General features: G+C 42.7%; 1 protein-coding gene across 1 annotated transcript in view; it reads left to right on the top strand.

Annotated features, from left to right (window-relative positions):
- The window catches only part of Adamts12 (ADAM metallopeptidase with thrombospondin type 1 motif 12), a 262,599-nt gene that overhangs the window by 2,169 nt on the left and 241,900 nt on the right, over positions 1-18,530 (top strand). Inside the window, exon 2 of the mRNA XM_042261410.2 lies at positions 4,775-5,136. Within this exon, the coding sequence (XP_042117344.2) occupies positions 4,775-5,136 (362 nt within the window). The remainder of the gene's footprint in view (positions 1-4,774; positions 5,137-18,530) is intronic.

The raw sequence follows: 18,530 nt of genomic DNA, 5'->3' as shown, positions 1-18,530 counted from the left end.
GGGAGGGGAGAGGAGGGGGGAAGGAAAGGGGAGGGGAGAGAGCAATAGAGGAGGGGAGGGGAGAGGAAAGATAGGAGAAGAGAAAGAAGAGGGGAGAGGAGAGGTGAGCAATAGAGGAGGAGATAAAAAAGAGAGGAGAGGAAGGAGAATAGAAGAGAGGAGAGAGAGAGAGGAGGGGAGGAAAGCAAGAGAGGCCATAACAGGACTTCTAAAGCTTCCTGGGAACAGACCTGGATTTGATCCCAGATGCCCTTCCATTTTTACCCTGACAGGATTTTTGAGCTGCACCCAAATTCCCAATATTCAGAGTTGCAAACTCAGAGATCATTCCACTCATGCTCATTTTCACCAATTGATTGGATTTGCATGTAGGTGTTGAACACTTAGGGAATACTACTTAGCCAGGGGATGATGAGAGTCATAGAGCAGCTGGGAAGGGGTCTACACACTAGTTAACCTTGCACACCCTTTCCAGTTCTCAGGTTTGCACAGAATCGTGGTTTTAGTTCTGGGAATGGTTTTAGTTCAGCCCCAGGGTGCTTGCTTAGCATGTGCCAGACCCTAGGTTCCATTCCCAGCACCAGGGACATAAACATTGAAGATCCCCAAAAAGAATATGGTGATGAATCTAACCCTTTTCAGGACAGACTGGGCTATTTCTGCAAAGCCCTCTTCCCACATCAGTCAGTTGGTGTAAAGATGTGCTATGCCTCTCCAGGCTTTCTTGATTTACAGCCCAGAACTAAAACCATGATTCTGTGCAAACCAAACATCAAAATAACAATATATCTGGCTTTTCATACATCATGCTTCCTCTCCTCTATATCAAACAATGGCCCCCGAATTTAGCTTTTTCTGTACAGACACTTCCTGACAAGTGATGTGGTTACTTGCCAATAGCCCATCAGAAGTTGCAAATACTGTTATCTAAAATGCCCTCTAACACACTCAGCTTACACAACACCACAGCTTAGCAGCACTGTTCTGTAGAGCATGGGCGGCCACTCTTGTGACCATGTGACTGACTGCCATCTTTATCTCACTACTGCTGCCCAGCATTGTAAGAGAAGCACTCCCAATATATCTAATCCCAGAGAAGATCAAGATTCCAAGCTAACTGTTGCTCTTGTGACATTATAGAGTGAGAAAATCAGAAAGCAGGCCATTGTAGTTCATAAGCCACCCATGCTGTCTCCAAGGCACTGGTCACTCCCATTTTCTGTTTTGCTCTTGGTGACTCTGTGACATCTGCAGGGCATGCACTTATCTCATTTTGGAGATGGGTTCTGACTACACAGGCTTATAGAAGATCATGGAGAAAACCTATTATCTTTCATTTCTGCTATGTGGAAACAAATCTATAAGAAGGAAATTATTCTAGTTTTTTATTGTAGGAAGAGATTCACAATTATGTCACTTGGCGTTATTTATGATAAATTATCTGGTCAGTAGATTATTATTATTATTATTATTAAAAGCCAGCCTTTTTAAAAAAAACAAAGCCAATCAATTTTATTTATTTCTATAATAAAATAGTTGTACAGTGAGAATAACCTGTGGAAGATAATTATGGAAATAAACCTCTATTATAGGACTTGTAACAACTTTTTAAATAAATAGTCTGAGATATTCAGCTACTAATAATAGAAATAATTGAGAATGAATGTGGATGTTTCCTCTTTAGCAGAATTTACACAAAAATTGGGTTTATACAGAAAAGAGGAGCATGGCTGCTGAGCAGAGACCATGCTCTTACTCATCTCTTAGTTCCCTAAACCATGACACATAGATCTAAGCTAAACTTCACGGGAACAGATCAACATTCTCTCACACGCCACTTTTCTTCCTAAGCTGAAGGCAAATGATTGCTTGGTGTTTGTTTTGTTTTTTCGAAATGCTACATGCCCACGGGCAGCTCCTAGAACGTCTCATGAAGCTTCTTTACTATAGTTTCAAGTCATTGAGACTTGCGGTTTAGGTTTTCAAATCTAATTTTAATCAAGGCTTGTCATTTGTTTCCACAAGTGCCTATGCAGGCTGGGATTTAGTTATACTGTCCCACTCCCCTGCCCTTCCCCCAGTCCTAAGGATCCCAAGTGGATGTTTGGTCTGTAGTGGACCCACCAGCGGCAGTCAGGATGGAATGCAGAGGGGAGCAGGCTCGGATTTCACAGGTGTGAGTCCAAACCTCTCTTTTTATCCGAGATGAGAGCAGAAGCCAAGAAAAAAATGTATTAGTGCATTTTCTGTTTCTATCACAAATTACCTGAGCTGGCGGAAAGATTCAGAAAAGAGGTTTATCTAACTCACAGCAGCATCTTTTCTTGGGCCGGAACTCATCACTTAAGGTTTCCCAAGGAACCAGAAGGCTCTTCAGACCTCTTCCTCCCCAGGGTTAGGATTGTTAGTGGACCCCACCATACCCTCACTTTTGCATGGATGCTGGGATCTTCATGCACTTTACTGACGGAGCTATCTCCCTAGCGCCTCTCCTCCAGAGAACTTCTTTTGAGAAAAGTGGTTAGTGTCTTTAGAGTAACCACATCTCAGCACTCCCCCAGCTGAGGAAGACTTTTTTTGGCCATGGTGGTCCTCCAGTGCTCCAGCCTCTCTTCTCTTGAAGTAACAGTAGTTCAGAGCAATGGGAGGAGACAGTGTTGCAGAAGTTAACTATATCTGCACCATCCTGCCTGGCTACCCTGCTCTTAACTCCGGTCTGAACGTGGAAGGGCAGGCAAGTGTCAACCCTGGATTGGTCCAGACATTTCTGGAGGAGTGAATGGGAGGTAAATGTGTGAGGGGCAAGTTGGTTATACTCCTCAGTTCGTAGAACTCTATCGTCATCAGTTTGTTGACAACTTTTATTTATTTTTTAGTTATTGATGTATTTTTTTGGGGGGGGGGTTGGTCATCATTCTCCATGGAAAATCCTTCAAATGAATTCCATATGTAGTTTTTTGTTTGTATGTGTTTTGGAAAACTTAATTGTGTGTGTGTGTGTGTGTGTGTGTGTGTGTGTGTGTGTGTGTGTGTTTTCCATTAATATCAGTAGCCCTGTGTGGATTTTTTTTTGCTTCTTATTTTTCATTAACATTGTTTATTAGATTATTATTAAATTCTTCATATTAAATTGTTGATAAGATTTACCCTATGTGGTTTGTGCCTAAAATATTGCAGTTAGAACAGGTCTGGATATTTTATACTTAAAAAATCAAGATTCTTTGTTGATTCCTGAAAGTGGACTCTCTGTGCTCTGCCCCATATCTCATTGAAGCCTGAGAAGAATGGGTCAAAAAAAAAAAAATAGGATTGGAGGAATTTGCTTATGAGGAAAAGCTCCTTCTTGTCTCCCATCAAGTCTAGTTCTTTCAAAGACCATCAACATGGATATTCACTGACTTGTCAGTACATGATATACAGCCTGTAATGCTGAGATCCTGCCTCTGATAGTATCAGGAATATGTAATATGTAATAGAGTAAAGAAAAGGCAGTGTGAAATAAAGCCATCCTGGGAAATACAGAAAGTAAGGGAATGAGCCCTCAGAGGAAAGAACTAGAGCTTCAGCTGTCTGGGGATGTCAGAATGGAGAAGGAGAGCCGGACTCTGTTCTTCTTTTGTCTTTTGAGGGAAGGTCTCACCGTGTAACTGAGATTAGTCTCAAATTCTTGACCTTCTGTTTCAGCCTCTGCAGTACCACTGTGCCTAGAGCTTTGAATTTCACTTTCTGATCTGAAAGCATCAGTGGGATTCTGATAGAATGCAAAAGGCCTTACAGTCATGGGAATAATGTGAGCAATGTAGTGCAGGCTAGAAAGTATCAGGTAGAATCCTCTCTCTTTCCCTTCCCTTTCCCTTCCCACCCTCCCCTTCCGCTTCTTCCAAGATTTCCTGGTTCCTGTTTCCTTGCCTTCTCCAAGTCCTCTCTTTCTTCCCCTCCTTCTTTTGCAAAGGATAAAATTTGGGTGAGTCAAAATGAATTTTCTGGTGAATTGCAGGACCAACTGACCCCGTTAGAATCCCTGTACATCTTGGTACTTTGATGTTCTCAAATAACAATGGATCTAACGAGTAAACAATTGTCATTCTGGGTTGTAGACTACGTAAACCAAACCATCAACGACTCAGTAAAATGCATTTTCCGGAGTGGCAGTTTTAATCGTTTGAGCCAATGCCTTAGATCCAAGGATGTTTCATTATCATTTTTATTGAGTGAATTTTAAACCCTAAGTCTGCTTAAGTACCCTGCTACATCATGGGCCCCTCTGATGCTGCCAAAGGTGTGAGGTTTGTTGAGGTTTATCAGGGATCGTGTGTGATGAGTTCACTGTTGATGGTTTTTTTTTTTTTTCCCGTAACCTGACATAGCAGGAGTTCTTGAGGACTGAAGAACCACGTCATAAACCATAGAGCTCTGTAGATCACATAAGTGAACCCTACCCTGGCAATGTCCTATTTGGTGTACTGATCCTGCTTCTTTCCTTGCAGTATTCCTCATGAACTAAATCTCATCTTAAGTTGACTGTGGTAGAATGGCTGATACCCAAAGGTCTACTGTAGGTCAGCTCAGACTGCTGCATACCGCTGAGGACAGATGCTATGCACATGTTAGTTGCTCAGGGAGTTTCATGTTGACAGTCTTAGTGTGTGGGGAAACATTCTCCATGCTTCAAGGCAGTGGTGGTTTTGCAAACTCAGCCCCAAATGGGAGTCTGTTTGTCTTGCTTACACTCAGCTTGGGTCTCTGAATTCTACTCCGTTTCTTCTTCTTGCAGAACATTTTATCAAGGCCCTGCCTGAATATCACGTGGTGGGGCCAGTCCAAGTAGATGCCAGCGGGCATTTTCTGTCTTATGGACTGCGTCATCCTGTCTCCAGCAGCAGGAGGAAGAGAGCCGCGGGCAGCTCTGAGGACAAGGTGTACTACAGAATTTCACACGAAGAAAAAGACCTGTTTTTCAATCTGACGGTCAACAGGGAATTTCTTTCCAATGGCTATGTCGTGGAGAAGAGATATGGGAACCTTTCCCATGTGAAGATGGTGGCTTCCTCTGGCTCACCCTGCCATCTCAGGGGCACAGTTCTGCAGCAGGGCACCACAATCGGGACAGCAGCCCTCAGTGCCTGCCAAGGACTGGTGAGTATCTCTCGTCCCCATTCTACTCCCTGCCTTAGCCTGTAAACCGTGTACTAACAGGTTCACAGTCGGACATATGCCGATTGAGCCCTGTGCTGGGGGCCATCCTGGCTTCCAAAGGAATTGGAAGAATATAGATACTGGTTAAATTTAATCAATTATGAGGTGCAGAGAGTGCGGGTAGGAAGGATAGGGGGTTCTAAGAAGGCAGAGAGAACAGCTTGGAACAAAACCAGAAAAACTGAAGGGGAGTTTGAGTTGGTCTGTAACTTTGCGTCAGCCCCAAGGGTCACCTGTTGGTTCACTGTCTGTCTTTCTTTGAATTAGGAAACTCTGATTTGGACTGAGTAAGAATATTACTAGTACTAGCGGTGGCTGCTAGGGTGTAATAGTTGAGTATATGTACTTGGTCATCAGACTTCCTGTAGGACCCTGAACTGCCAGTAGGTTTTGTTGTTATTCTGTTTTTGTTTCCTCTGTAAAATGGGGGCAATGAGAAAACAGGCTCAGAGAAGGGGATGAAAACAATGTGGACATCCGTTGTTTTAATAAAGTTTTACTGAAACACATTCATACTCAGCTATTTACATGAAATCTGTGGCCCCTTCTAAACTACGCAGTAGAGTTGAGCAGTTGGGATAAGGGTGACATGGCTCTGAAAGCTGAAAATGCTGTCTGGCTTTCATGGAAGAAGTTTTCTGACTGTTGTTGTAGTGTATTCTAGGGATTAAGTGCATTAATACACAGCTAAGTCTTAGGAGGGTGTTTAATGCATAACTATATTCAATGAATGCCAGCTCCCTCTCCTCTTCTTTTAATTTTAGAAAAAGAAATGCATGACAGATGATGTGGCTTGCATAAAGTCCCTCTCTCTCTCCACCCTCCCCCCCATTTTTCTTTTTGAGGGACCATGTGAGGAAGCTTGGAAGTGCTGAATAGGTTTCTTGTGCTGGTTAATGTCAGCATACATTCTCACTAGTATACACTGCCTCTCAAAGTGTGACAAAGTTTGGCTTTTAAAATCTGCATACATGTTTATACATTTGTGGGGCTATGGGTCTGCATGGTAGAATACTTGGCTATTATGTTTGAAGCCCTGGGTTCAGTCTCCAATAGTGGTGGACAAGTGCAAGAATGTAAAAGATTGATTCCTCTACCCTTTTACTTCTGGCTGCAGCCATGGGGACAGCTCTGTCAGCTATTGCATGGGAAATGGCTTAGGAACCGTGCTGAGCTTAGCTGAGGTTCCCCTCAAGTTGAGGAGAGGGGCCACCTGCACTCACACTGTATGTCTGGCTGACTATATGCACTTGTTCATCAGACTTCCTGTGGGAACCTGGGCTGTCAGTAGATCCTTCTCCTCCTTCTCTTCCCCTTCCTCCTCCTCCTCTTCTTTTTCCATCTGCAAATAGAGACAATGATAAAACAGGCTCAGAGGATGGCACACTCTAGTGACCTGCTATTTCATGAAGATTCTTCATAAAGGAAGTCGTTTCAGAAGCATGAGGGTTATGGTTGCTCTGAGGTTTGCCAAACAAAATCCCTAGGACACCAGCATTCTCGCAGAAAGCATTTGTACTATCTTCCCATTACTGCTTTTCATGGAGAATTCCTATTCTGCACGGTTTAGCCAAGCAACAGGTCAAATAACCAATACACCACAGATATGCCTGTTTGAAATGTATCACTAACCTGTTCTCTGGGACTCGTGTTCATGGAAGTCTGAGAAGCTTAACCTGAAGCATTTGTTCTGAGCTCTGGATCAATGTTAGGACCACCTGAGCGCTCTTACCATATGAATGAAAGCATCACAACAAAACCTATTTCTTTGTGTGCTAACCAAAAATTAATGAAACGTGTCTGTTGCCTGGTATCTTATGTCTGAGGTGCTGTGATTTAATTGGCTTGACAGTGGAGCCAGGCACCTGTCTTTTGTGAAGCTTCCCAGGTGAGTGCAGTCAATAGATGTTACCTGGAGAGGGAATCTTAATTAGCAGCACTGGCCGGCAGGAATGCAGCTGTTCTCCTCAGGGAGTTCAGGGAGTTCGAACCAGCAACCTGCAGCAAGAACCACTGCTCTAAATTGCCCCTGCTTTCCTTTCTCTTTTCAAGGGAAATTGCATACCAAGCCTTCCCTCTGCTTTAGGGATAGAATGCTAGGATCTTTTCAACTTCCAAGTGTTCAAGGAGCAGTGACTACCAGCCACCATGTGGGTATTTTCAGAGTCGGATTTCAGATTCACACTAATTACAGGAGGCTGCAGTGGTAGTCAAGATGGCAAAAATGTTAACTCTTAGAATCAAATCATCTGGATCATTTTGTTAGAAATACTCCAATGGAGTTCTTTCGGAGATTCTCACATATAACCTAGCAATTAATGGGTGACTATAAAATGGTATCAAAAGCCAAGCAAATTTTTCCCATTGGTAAACTACATCACCGACTGGTTTTAAGTGTGTAAGCTAATATACCCAAGTCTATCAATGCCCACTTAGAATGGTCCTGGTCAGAAGGAAGTAGATGGACTTGAATCTGAATTTACGTGACCACATGCCTAGAATCTGACATTTGGAATATTTGTCCTCTCTTTCACACAGGGATGATCCCACACTGAACATGTTTGGGAAGCCTTTTGGGGGAATGGGACACTTTCACAGTGTGCCAGTTAGTTTTCCTCAACTTGACACAAACTGAAGATCCAAGGGAAGACAGAACCTCAATTACAGAATTGTTTCCATCAGGCTGGCCTATGGGAATTTCTGTGGGGGCATTTTCTTGATTGCTGATTGATGTGGGGAGGGCTGGGTCCACTGCTGGTGGTGACACTTGTGGCTAGGTAGTCCTGAGCAAGCAATGGGAGGGCCAATCCATTGAACATCATCTCACCATGGTCTCTGTATCTGTTACTGAAGCATGCCTCCATGCTCTTAACTCCTGCTCTGGCTTCCCCTGATGATGAGCCGTGATGTGGAAAACCATTTCTTCTTCAAGCTGATTTTGGTCATTGTTTTATCATAGCAACAGGAACTCAACATGAGGACTAGAATATCTGCTTCTCACATCTGGGGCTCAGTGATCATGTATTCTTTGCTCAGGTGTGGTCTTTTGTGTATGACTTAGGAGGCTGCTTATTTTCTTTTTTCTCTTAAAGTTGTCTATGAGGTTTCTTAATCTGCTCTGGAGCAGGGCTCTATGGTTTCAAAGGGAAGACCCTCGGTAAATCACTTATATAAAGCTATGGAACAGCTTTCTTCATTTAACCTCCTCTCACATAGTTCAGGTCCCCACCACTCTGGGAGCTACATCCAGACTGAGTTACCCACATCCTCAGCTGAATACTACCTGTCAGTCATGATCATCATCTCATCTCCACAAAATGTTCATAAATTTTGAAATGGTGGAGTTTGTTTTGCTTGAAAAGCTTAATGAATTTGTTCTATTCCAAGCCATTCAATGGAGAAAGGTAATCCTTTAATGAGTTATATTCTGAATGCAGCCTCAGTAAAAGTTAGAATCCCAGGAGGCATGGTTTGGGATTTGCTGCTGGCAGGGGCCTTAAGGGATTGGGTTCCAATGAGTCTGTTGTATTTCAGTTCATATTTAGGTACTGGAAAGGTAGTACAGAAGTTAAGATCTCATACTGCCACACCACACAGGACCGGGCTTGTGATTTTATGGGACACTTTACTTCTACCAATACCATTGTTTATTCACCTTCTGTACTGAGTATCCTGGTCAGCAAACATTTTTTTTTTCCTAGCCAAAAAGGGTTATTTAATTCCTGGCCACAGCTTTTCTTACATACTGCCTTATTAAAATGAGTGCTGGTCTTGGCTTGTCAATTCTTGCCTCCATTCCAGCTCTTGCTGGTGAAGAGCTGATTGTGGGTCTCCCTAGGGCCACCCAGCTGTGACTTCCATTCATCTCTAGCCTCCGGTTTTCCTTTCTCTTTTGGAACACTGAGATTTGCTTTCTTGTTTAGATTCAAATGTGTACTAAAATTGGAACCAACTGTTTTCCTATTTTTTTGGGGGGGTGTCAAATTTTAAATTTTGAGTTAGTTGTAGATTTACATGTAGTTGCAAGAATACAGAAAAAAATGCCATGTACCCTTTACCCACTTTCCTCTAATGGCGACAATCTTGCAAAATCACTGTCTGATGGCATCTAGAATTTTGACATTGATGTAGTCAACATGTCAAGCATTTCCATCATAAGAATTCCCTCTTGTCCTTTGTAGGTGAAACTTTTCTTTCCTGCCTTATTAAGTTATTCCCCCTTCCCCTGTCTTGCTCCCAACCCTCCCATGTACCCTTTATATTTACATTAACTTTAGTATCCCCTCCAATTCCTTTTAGGATGATATATGATACTTAAGCAGAGACTACTTTCCCTTTCCTTCCCTCCCCCTCCCTTCCTGTTCACCTCCCCTCCCTTCTCCTTCCCCTCTTCTTCTCCCCTAGTCTCTTCTCTTCCTTTTCCTTTATCCCTGCTCCCTTACTCCTTCCTTCTTTATTTACCTAATTTCTTCAGAACCATTTATTGAAAGCCTGTATTTCCTCTATTAAATTGCTTTCGTGCTTTTATGAAAATCCCCCGGTCAAATTTCTGAGTGAGTTCTAAGTTTAGGTTCAGTTCTAATAGCCTACACTTTTCATTACTGTGGCTGTGTAATTAGCTTTGAAGTCAGGGAGACTGACTGCTCCCAGTTTAGCCTCCTTTTCTGAACTGTTTTAGTGATTCTAGTTCTTTAGTCTTTCCGTAGAAATTTTAGAATAATCTTGTCTACCAAAACTCGATGAACTTTTGATAGGAATTGTTCTGAACCTGTATATGATATTGGGGAGAAATCACCTCCCTGCTGTGCTGAGTTTTCCTGGGCTTGAATGGTATTTTTTAAATCTTTAAGATCACCCATCGGAGTTTGTTCAGCCGCTTTGTGCAGTTTTCAGCATTTTAGTCCTACATGTGTGCATTTAGTTTATATAGAAACTACATGTAATAGAGTAGGGCATCATGTACATTGTTATCTCTGAGTGCAAGGAGGAGTGGATTGAACATATGAAAGAGAGGATTAAACAACTCATTTAGTGTATTACCCAAGAGAATTAAAGTGATAGCATTGAAGCCTTGACATTCCTTCCTGGCATTGGTCTGCATAGTGATGTTATTTTATTATTTGTACACAGCACTAAAATCACAGGCAACAAAAGAACTACATAAGACCATAAAACCAAAAGGTTCCAACAGAAGAAAAAGACCAACAGACTACAAAGTGTATATATAAATATATATATATTGTGTATGTATATATGTATATATTATGTATATACATATAAATGTATATATACATGCATGCATATACACTACTCTGGTTCGTTCATTGGTTTATGAAGAATAGTTGCTGTCTTTATCCAGATTCTTGGCACACTACACTAAGATTGTTTTTGAAAAGTGCCTAATGAACTTTGTGTTGCTGGTGGGTTCTCCTTTGTTCTCCTCAAACCCAATGTCTCTCTGCTTCATTTCATAGTTAATTACTGTTAATTGAAATACGTTCTCTCTTTGTTTAGAAGTGCCATATCATTATGGTTTGTCTCCAGTTATGTCTGTGTCTTTTGCTTCTTCCCACACACTTAGCTGCAGAAGTGACCCTTGTGTTCATCTATCATTACTCTTCTCTAGTCTCATACTCTCAGATGGCTGCCATCTTTCCTCTGTGTAGTGTCATATTCATCATCCATTTATCACACCTATCTCTACATCTGTTTCTATACAGATGTGTGCACACCGATGACCTCTATCTCTCATCTATGTAGTGTCATATTCATCATCCATTTATTACACCTATCTCTGCATCTGTTTCTATATAGATGTGTGCATACTTTTGAAGTTCAGCAGTCAACCCTGACCCCTCCTTGGCACTCCAACAGTCAATTTGCCCTTGCTGTATAGAGACCTAACAGGGAACCCAAATCTCACATCCTCTAAGCTCCGGTTAACCCCCCCTCCTCCAGTTCCTTCATCCCTATACTTGTCACCCCCACTCAGTGGCCCAGCATCAAACCCCTTGGGATATCTCATCGTTAACTTCTCTCTTTCTCTCACACTCTACATCTGTTCTTGTCAGCAAATCCCATCAACTCTGTCTTTCAAATATGTTCAGAATCTGCATTCCTGTCACCAGCACTGCTAACATTTCAGCCCACTTATTCTTAGCAGGAATAGTTTAGCTCTCCAGGGTATATTTGATAGTATCTGGAGTTTTTTTTTTTTTTTTAATTGTTGTGACCGGGGAAGAGGGAACGGTTTCTACCATCCGGTGAGAAGAGGCCAAGGATGGTGCTTTCACAAGAGGTCAGGTGGCCCAAGATGTCAGTACTCTTGAGGTTCAAAACCCCTCCCCTTGTCCCAGTCGTCACTTCTGTCATCTGGACCCTGCTCTGACCTTCTGTTCCCTCAACCTCTCCCCTTAATTCTTTGAAGCCATTTCCCATGGCCAACCTAGTCTTCATGTCTGCATGCAGTAACACCAGTCTGTTAAGATCTTCTGCTAGTTGTATATCAAAGCAGAGTGAAACCTAAATGTCTTGCTCAGGGTTCCAGGGTGTTCTCTGGTCTGGCACTACCCACTGCCAGCCTTCTGCCCAATATATCCTCCTTCAGAACTATGTCTTTTCTCTGCTTCTCAAATGTACCAAGAGTACCCTAGCCTCATGGCCTTTGGGTATGCTCTTTTCTCTACCTGGAGCCCCCTCCCAAGCTCTAATTTCTATTTATTTTATTTTCTTATCTTTGGACCTTTGGCTTGAAGTCTTTTTTTCTAACCCAAACTACAGAGAACATCTCCAGTATTCAACCACAGTGCCTACTTCATTTTTCCTTTTCACTCTTTCTTCTTCTTCTTTTTTTTTTTTTACAAATTTGTTATTTTTATTTGTTATATATTTACTTTGTGTGTGTATGTAGATGTGTGTATGTGTGTGCACGTGTGTGTGTGTGTGTGTGTGTGTGTGTGTGTGTGTGTGTGTATACAGGTACATCCATGCCATGGTGTTCTTGAAGGTCAGAGGAGAATTCTCAAGAATCCATTCTCTCTTACCTCTTTGTGGAATCTAGGCATTAAACTCAGAATATCATGAGTAAGACTACACACACACACACACACACACACACACACACACACACACAAACGCATATATTGTTTTTGTCGTTTGCACAAATGAATTGTTACTGCCACACCCTCTGAGCCCTTGGACCCACAGTGTTGTCCCAGCTTTGTGGGTCTGGGATGATAGTCACCTGAGAACATGATCAGCGTTATCAGCATGTTTTCCAAAGTCTGAGTCATTCATTTTCAAATAACAGTGTGAGGAGGAGGTGGAGGAGGAAGAGGAGGTGTCTGTGTGTGTGTTTATTGACCAAATAGACTTTTTCCGATGTGCTGAAGAAAACCTCACAGTTCCTCCTCCCAATATGTCTCTTACTCCAAGGTAAAGAGTAAGTCTGTTTATTTCCTGAAGTGTAGAGCTCTTTATTTCTGATCATTCGTAACTAATGACTCGGAACAGTTATATAAAGGCTCAGATCGTATAATTTTATGTAGAAAAACCTTTTGTGGATCATCCAAAGCTTCTGAGGCAGTGACACGCTCTTCTGAAATACCTACTCAAGAGTCACTCAGGAAAGCAGCCTTTGTCTCCTTGTCTGCCAAGTTGTTCTGAGATAAAGAGTTTTGTTTTTGTCATGGAAACAAATGAAATGTGTTCTCTGAAAAGAAATGTAGCCCTTCTTTCCCTGTGACACAGGAGGCCATGGAGCTGTGGAAGAGTCTAGCAGGTTCTAAACAGCAAGCTTTCAATTAGTGAGGATATGCTGGTACATTCTGAACGCTTTAAACGTGTTCGATTCTGATTTCCCCCAAAGCAAGGATTAAGCATCCTCTTGCTGTGTTCATGCTACTAGTGAGGATTAGTGGCATTTAAATACCAGTGTCCTGTGATGGATGGAGTCCCTAGAGGAGGGATGTTTCAGGCCATGAACAGCCTCAAAGGCAGTCCAGTTCTGGGCCAGTTGAAAAGCCCAGTTGAAAAGTTCCTTTACTTACCACACACAGAAAGAATGCAACTGTTTCTGAGCTCTTATTCTGGAACTTCAGATGAAGGCAGATGTAGCTGGGGAGTGAAATCTATGGGCCAACTGTGTGGGAAAACTCACCCCTTCAGGCTTCCTGCCTGCTTCCCAGTCACGAATGCGGGTGGGGGGTGGGGGTGGGGCTCATTCATAGGAACAACTTATTTGAGCAGTGGTGGCCTGTGTGTCAGAGGTCATAATTCCTTTCCAGGGAAAGGAAAACAAATGCTCTGTTTATCTCCTGACTGCTTCAGGATGAGGAATTTCCCCTGACTTCTGACCTTTGGGGTTGCCTGTTCAAACCCATGCTGACTCAGACATGAGACATTAGACGGAGCCTCTGACTAGTATAGACATTCCTTTCACTGTGAATGCTTTGTGGGGCAGGCTCTTAAACATAAGTGGGCCCCCACTTCCCTTTTGTCTGTTTAATACTTTCTTCATTCATTGGTTTCACCTTTTAAGTTCCCATCATGATGGACTGGAGGTGGGTGGGAGAGATCCAAGATACCTATACTTGGAGAAGCAGCATTATTTTATCCACTGCCTGGGTCCTGGAGTCAGGAGTCCTCCCTGGACTGAGGAATAGCTCTGGAGAAAGAATGGAGAGAAAAGTCTCTATTCATATGAGACACAGGAGGCCAAACATCCTATTACAGGCTTAACAACCTTGTCTAAATGTTGACATAGATTTATCTACAGCTGGACATGGCTCTCTTCTCATGGACACCTCTGTTCTAGAGACGATCATAGCTGTTTTTATTCCAGAAGCCAAAGGCTGGGAGGTCAGAGTGTCCTTTAAATATTCCTGCCTTAATATTTCTGTTCTTTTTGCCTCATTGTAAATCATAGGTTCAGGGAGCTTAAATCTTAGAAATATGTAATTCCTTTCATAATGTCTCCGTTGACTGACATACATTAATAAGGATTTGAGAAAATGGGCAAATAGGAGGACTAAGCTCTAAGTTCTGTGTAATTAAGAGAACCAGTTTTAGTTACTTGTTGGAGGTCATCTTTAGTACCACAGGAGTAGATATTTTCTGACAACTTATATGGAACAATTCCACTGGATTTGGGGGTCAGGAACATAAGACCTAGCTGAATTACATCTAATTACATCTAAATACAAATACTTTGCATGTCACCCCATACAAAAGCCTCTTTGATGTTTGTTACCTTCTGATCCCTGTGGCCTGTGGATCAGAAGGATGGGCATCTCACAGGAGCTAGTTAGGAATGCAGATTCTTGGCTCATACCTACATGCCGAGTCAGACTTACACATTAATAGGATCCCTAGGCAATCTCAGTGTGTATAAATATATAAGAAGCACTGACCCACTGACCCAGAGATACTAATGCTGTCTTGTTTTACCTTTTTGTGGATTGCAGTTTTTGGCAAATTATTTTCCTAAAAGCCTAATGACACTTATGCACTTCAGCAGGAGGTGACGTTGTGGTGCCGTAACCAACACAGACTAGTGAAGGGCTTTGTGGCAGTGTTCTTTGCCATGACCTGAGATGAACAGTCTAAGTAGGAAAAGAAGTTTTACCCTGGGGTCATTTCTGTTGTTTTGAGCCTGTGGTCAAATAGAAAATCATGGTAGAAAAAAGTTGCTTACCCCATGCTAGCTGGGAAACAAAGAGAGAGGAAGGTGTAGTTGGTTGAATTTACTCTTACTCTTTAGGGGCCTGCCACCCAACTCCCAAATAAACACAAAGAGGCTTATTCTTACTTATAAATGCCCAGGCCCTAGATTGGCTTGTTTCTTGCCTGCTTTTCTTAAATTATCCTATCTACCTTTTGCTTCTGGGCTTTTACCTTTTTCAATTCTATATTTCTTTCTTTCCTTCTTATTCCACGGCTGTTGCTGTTGCTGGGTGGCTGGCCCCTACCGTCCTCTCTCCTTCTTTTCTTGCTACTTCCTCTCTTCTCAGATTTTCCCTCCTATTTATTCTCTCTGCCTGCCAGCCCCGCCTATCCTTTCTCTGCCATTCAGCTATTTATTAGACCAATCAGGTGTTTTAGACAGGCAAAGTAACACAGCTTCACAGAGTTAAACAAATGCAACATAGAAGAATACAACACATCTTTGCATCATTAAAACAAATGTTCCACAGCATGAACAAATGTAACACATCTTACAATAATATTCAGCAACAGGAAGAGATATTTTCAAATGTCTTCTGGGAGTATGACGCTGGTGACCTAGCTTTCTCCACAGGGTTCTGCTTCCTAAATGTTCCACCATCTCCCAGTTGTGCCATTGCCTGAAAACCAAGCCTGTTAGAGTTTGGAAATGAAATGTAACACCCCCCCCCCAACTCCCTGTTTATCCAGAATATCTTAACTATTTCTCATCCAGGAGATCTTAACTATTTCTCCTTCCTGGGGTGATCCATGTGTGTTCCTCTTAGGGTCCTCTTTGTTACTTAGCTTCTCTGAGGTTGTAGTTTGTAACCTGGTTATCATTTGCTTTACATTTAATATCCACTTATGAGTGAGTACCTATTGTGTTTGCATTTCTGGGTCTTGGTTACCTCACCCAGGATGATTTTTTTCTAGTTCCATCCATTTGCCTACAAATTTCATGATGTCATTTTTTTAAAAACAGCTGAGTAATACCCCATTGTGTAAATGTACCACATTTTCTTTATCCATTCTTTGGTTGAAGGGCATCTAGGTTTATTCCAGGTTCTGGCTATTATGAATAATGCTGCTATGAACATAGTTGAGTTAATATCCATATGGTATGATTGTGCATCCTTTGATGTATGCCCAAGTGTGGTATTGCTGGGTCTTGGGGTAGATTGATTACCAATTTTCTGAGAAAGCTCCATAATGATTTCCAAAGTGGCTGTACAAGTTTGCACTCCCACCAGCAGTGGAGGAGTGTTCCCCACACTCTACAACCTTTCCGGCAAAAGCTGTCATCAGTGTTTTTGATCTTAGCCATTCTGACAGGTGTAAGATGGTATCTCAGAATCAGTTTGATTTGTATTTCCCTGATGACTTAGGGTGTTGAACAATTCCTTAAATGTCTTTTGGTCATTTGGGATTTTTCTGTTGAGAATTCTCTGGTTAGATCAGTACCCCATTTTTAATTGAATTATTTGGTATTTTGCTGTCTAGTTTCTTGAGTTCTTTATGCATTTTGGAGATCAGCTCTCTGTCAGATGTGGGGTTGGTGAAGATCTTTTCCCATTTTGTAGGCTGCCATTTTGTCTTATTTACCATCCCTTGCTTTATAGAAGCTTCTCAGTTTCAAGAGGTCCCATTAATTAATTGTTGCTCTCAGTGTCTGTGCTACTGGTATTATATTTAGGAAGTGGTCTCCCATGCCAGTGAGTTCAAGGCTACTTCCCACTTTCTCTTCTATCAGGTTCAGTGTAACTGGATTTATGTTGATGTCTTTGATACACTTGGACTTGAGTTTTATGCATGGCAACAGATATGAATCTATTTGCCATCTTCTACATGTCAACATGTAACAGAGTCCTGTGCTGTTGTTCCCTTTGCGGCAGGGGGCCAAGTAGGTGCAGAGTCAAACCCCACAGACTCCTAGAGAATGTCAAAACAACAAGCTCAGTTTATTCAGTTGGAGGCAAGCCTTATATACCCTCCACCCCACCCTGGGGGGAAGGTCTGATGAATATGCATCTGCTGGTGTGACATGGCTGCCTCTCATTGGTCAAGGTCATCTCCAGATCATGTTTCAGCTGCTGTTGCTAAGGCCCTTAGACAGACCCAGGCTGGCTCTCAGAAAGTATCTTTTTTACTAGTTCTGGCTGGCTGGTCCCCAAGCCTGTTAGGGATGAGTCATCCATCCCACATGGACATCCAGTTATATCAGCACCATTTGTGGGGGAGGGAAGTGGGGGATGAGGAAATGGATTGGGAAAGTCAAGTTGGGGAAGAGACAGAGAGGAAGAGCAAGGAAAGAGATACCTGATAGAGGGAGCCATTGTGGAATTAGGGAGAAACCTGGTACTAGGAAATTCCCAGGAATCCACAAGGATGACCCCAGCTAAGACTCCAAACAATAGTGGAGAAGATGCCCGAACTGGCCTTCTCCTGTAATCAGATTGGTGAATACCGTAATTGTCATCATAGAACCTTCATCCAGTAACTGATGGAAGCAGATGCAGTGATGCACAGCTAAGCACTGGGTGGAGCCCCTGGAGTCCAGCTGAAGAGAGAGATGAAGGGATTATATGAGTAAGGGGGTCAAGATCATGATGGAGAAACCCAAAGAGACAGTTGATCTGAGCTAGTGGGAACTCATGGACTCTGGACTGACAGCTGCGGAGCCTGCATAGGCCTGAACTAGGCTCTCTGAATGTGGGTGACAGTTGTGTGGCTTGGGCAGTTTGCGGGGTCCCTGGCAGTGGGACCAGGATTTAACCCTAGTTCATGAACTGGATTTTTGGAGCCCATTCTCTGTGGAGGTTTACTTTGGTTAGCCTTGATGCAGCAGGGAGGGGCTTGGTCCTGCCTCAACTTGATATGCTAGACTTTGTGGACTCCCCCTGGGAGGCCTTACTCTTTCTGAGGAGTGGATGGGGGCTGGGGTGGGGGTGGATGAGTGGGAAGGGGAGGGAGGGGGAACTGTGGTTGTTACGTAAAAAGGGAAAAAACTTTTAAAGAAAAAAATAATTTAAAAAAATCAGCAGGGGACTAGATCTTCTGCACATGGGCCTGTAGGAGGTACTGAATAATGACCTCATTCATGGATTAATTCATTGAAAATTTCATAGATGAGTGGACTCTTAGGAGGTGGGACAAAGCAGGTCACTCACTAGAGGGATGTATCTGGCATCTAGGTCCTTCCTCTCTTTCTGCTTACTGGCCACCCTGAACTGAGAAACCTCTTCGACCTTGTATTTCTACCATGCTATTTCTACCTTGCCTCAGACCCAAAGCTGACCATGAAACGAACAATTAGCTAAAATGACGAGTCCTTCCTTTAAATGGATTGTCTCGGGTCTTTTTGTCAGGGTGAATGGAAAGCAAAGCCTTTGGTACACGCATCACTGAGGTATACTTATAATCCAAACCATAACAGAAGAATCGTAGCAATTCAGTGTGATTCAGACAAAGATGCAGCGGGCTGAGGAGATGGCTCAGCTGGCAAAGTCCTTGCTGTGCAAGCATAAAGACTGGCGTTTGGACCCCCAGCACCCACGTGAAACATGGGTGTGGGGCAGTATACCCTTTAATTCCAGCACTGGAAAGGTAGAGACGAGATGATCACAGGGGAT

This window comes from Peromyscus maniculatus, chromosome 15 (genome assembly GCF_049852395.1).
Source record: "Peromyscus maniculatus bairdii isolate BWxNUB_F1_BW_parent chromosome 15, HU_Pman_BW_mat_3.1, whole genome shotgun sequence".
NCBI lineage: Eukaryota > Metazoa > Chordata > Mammalia > Rodentia > Cricetidae > Peromyscus > Peromyscus maniculatus.
The sequence above is the reverse complement of the archived record's forward strand: the minus strand, read 5'-3'. Positions and strand labels throughout refer to the sequence as shown.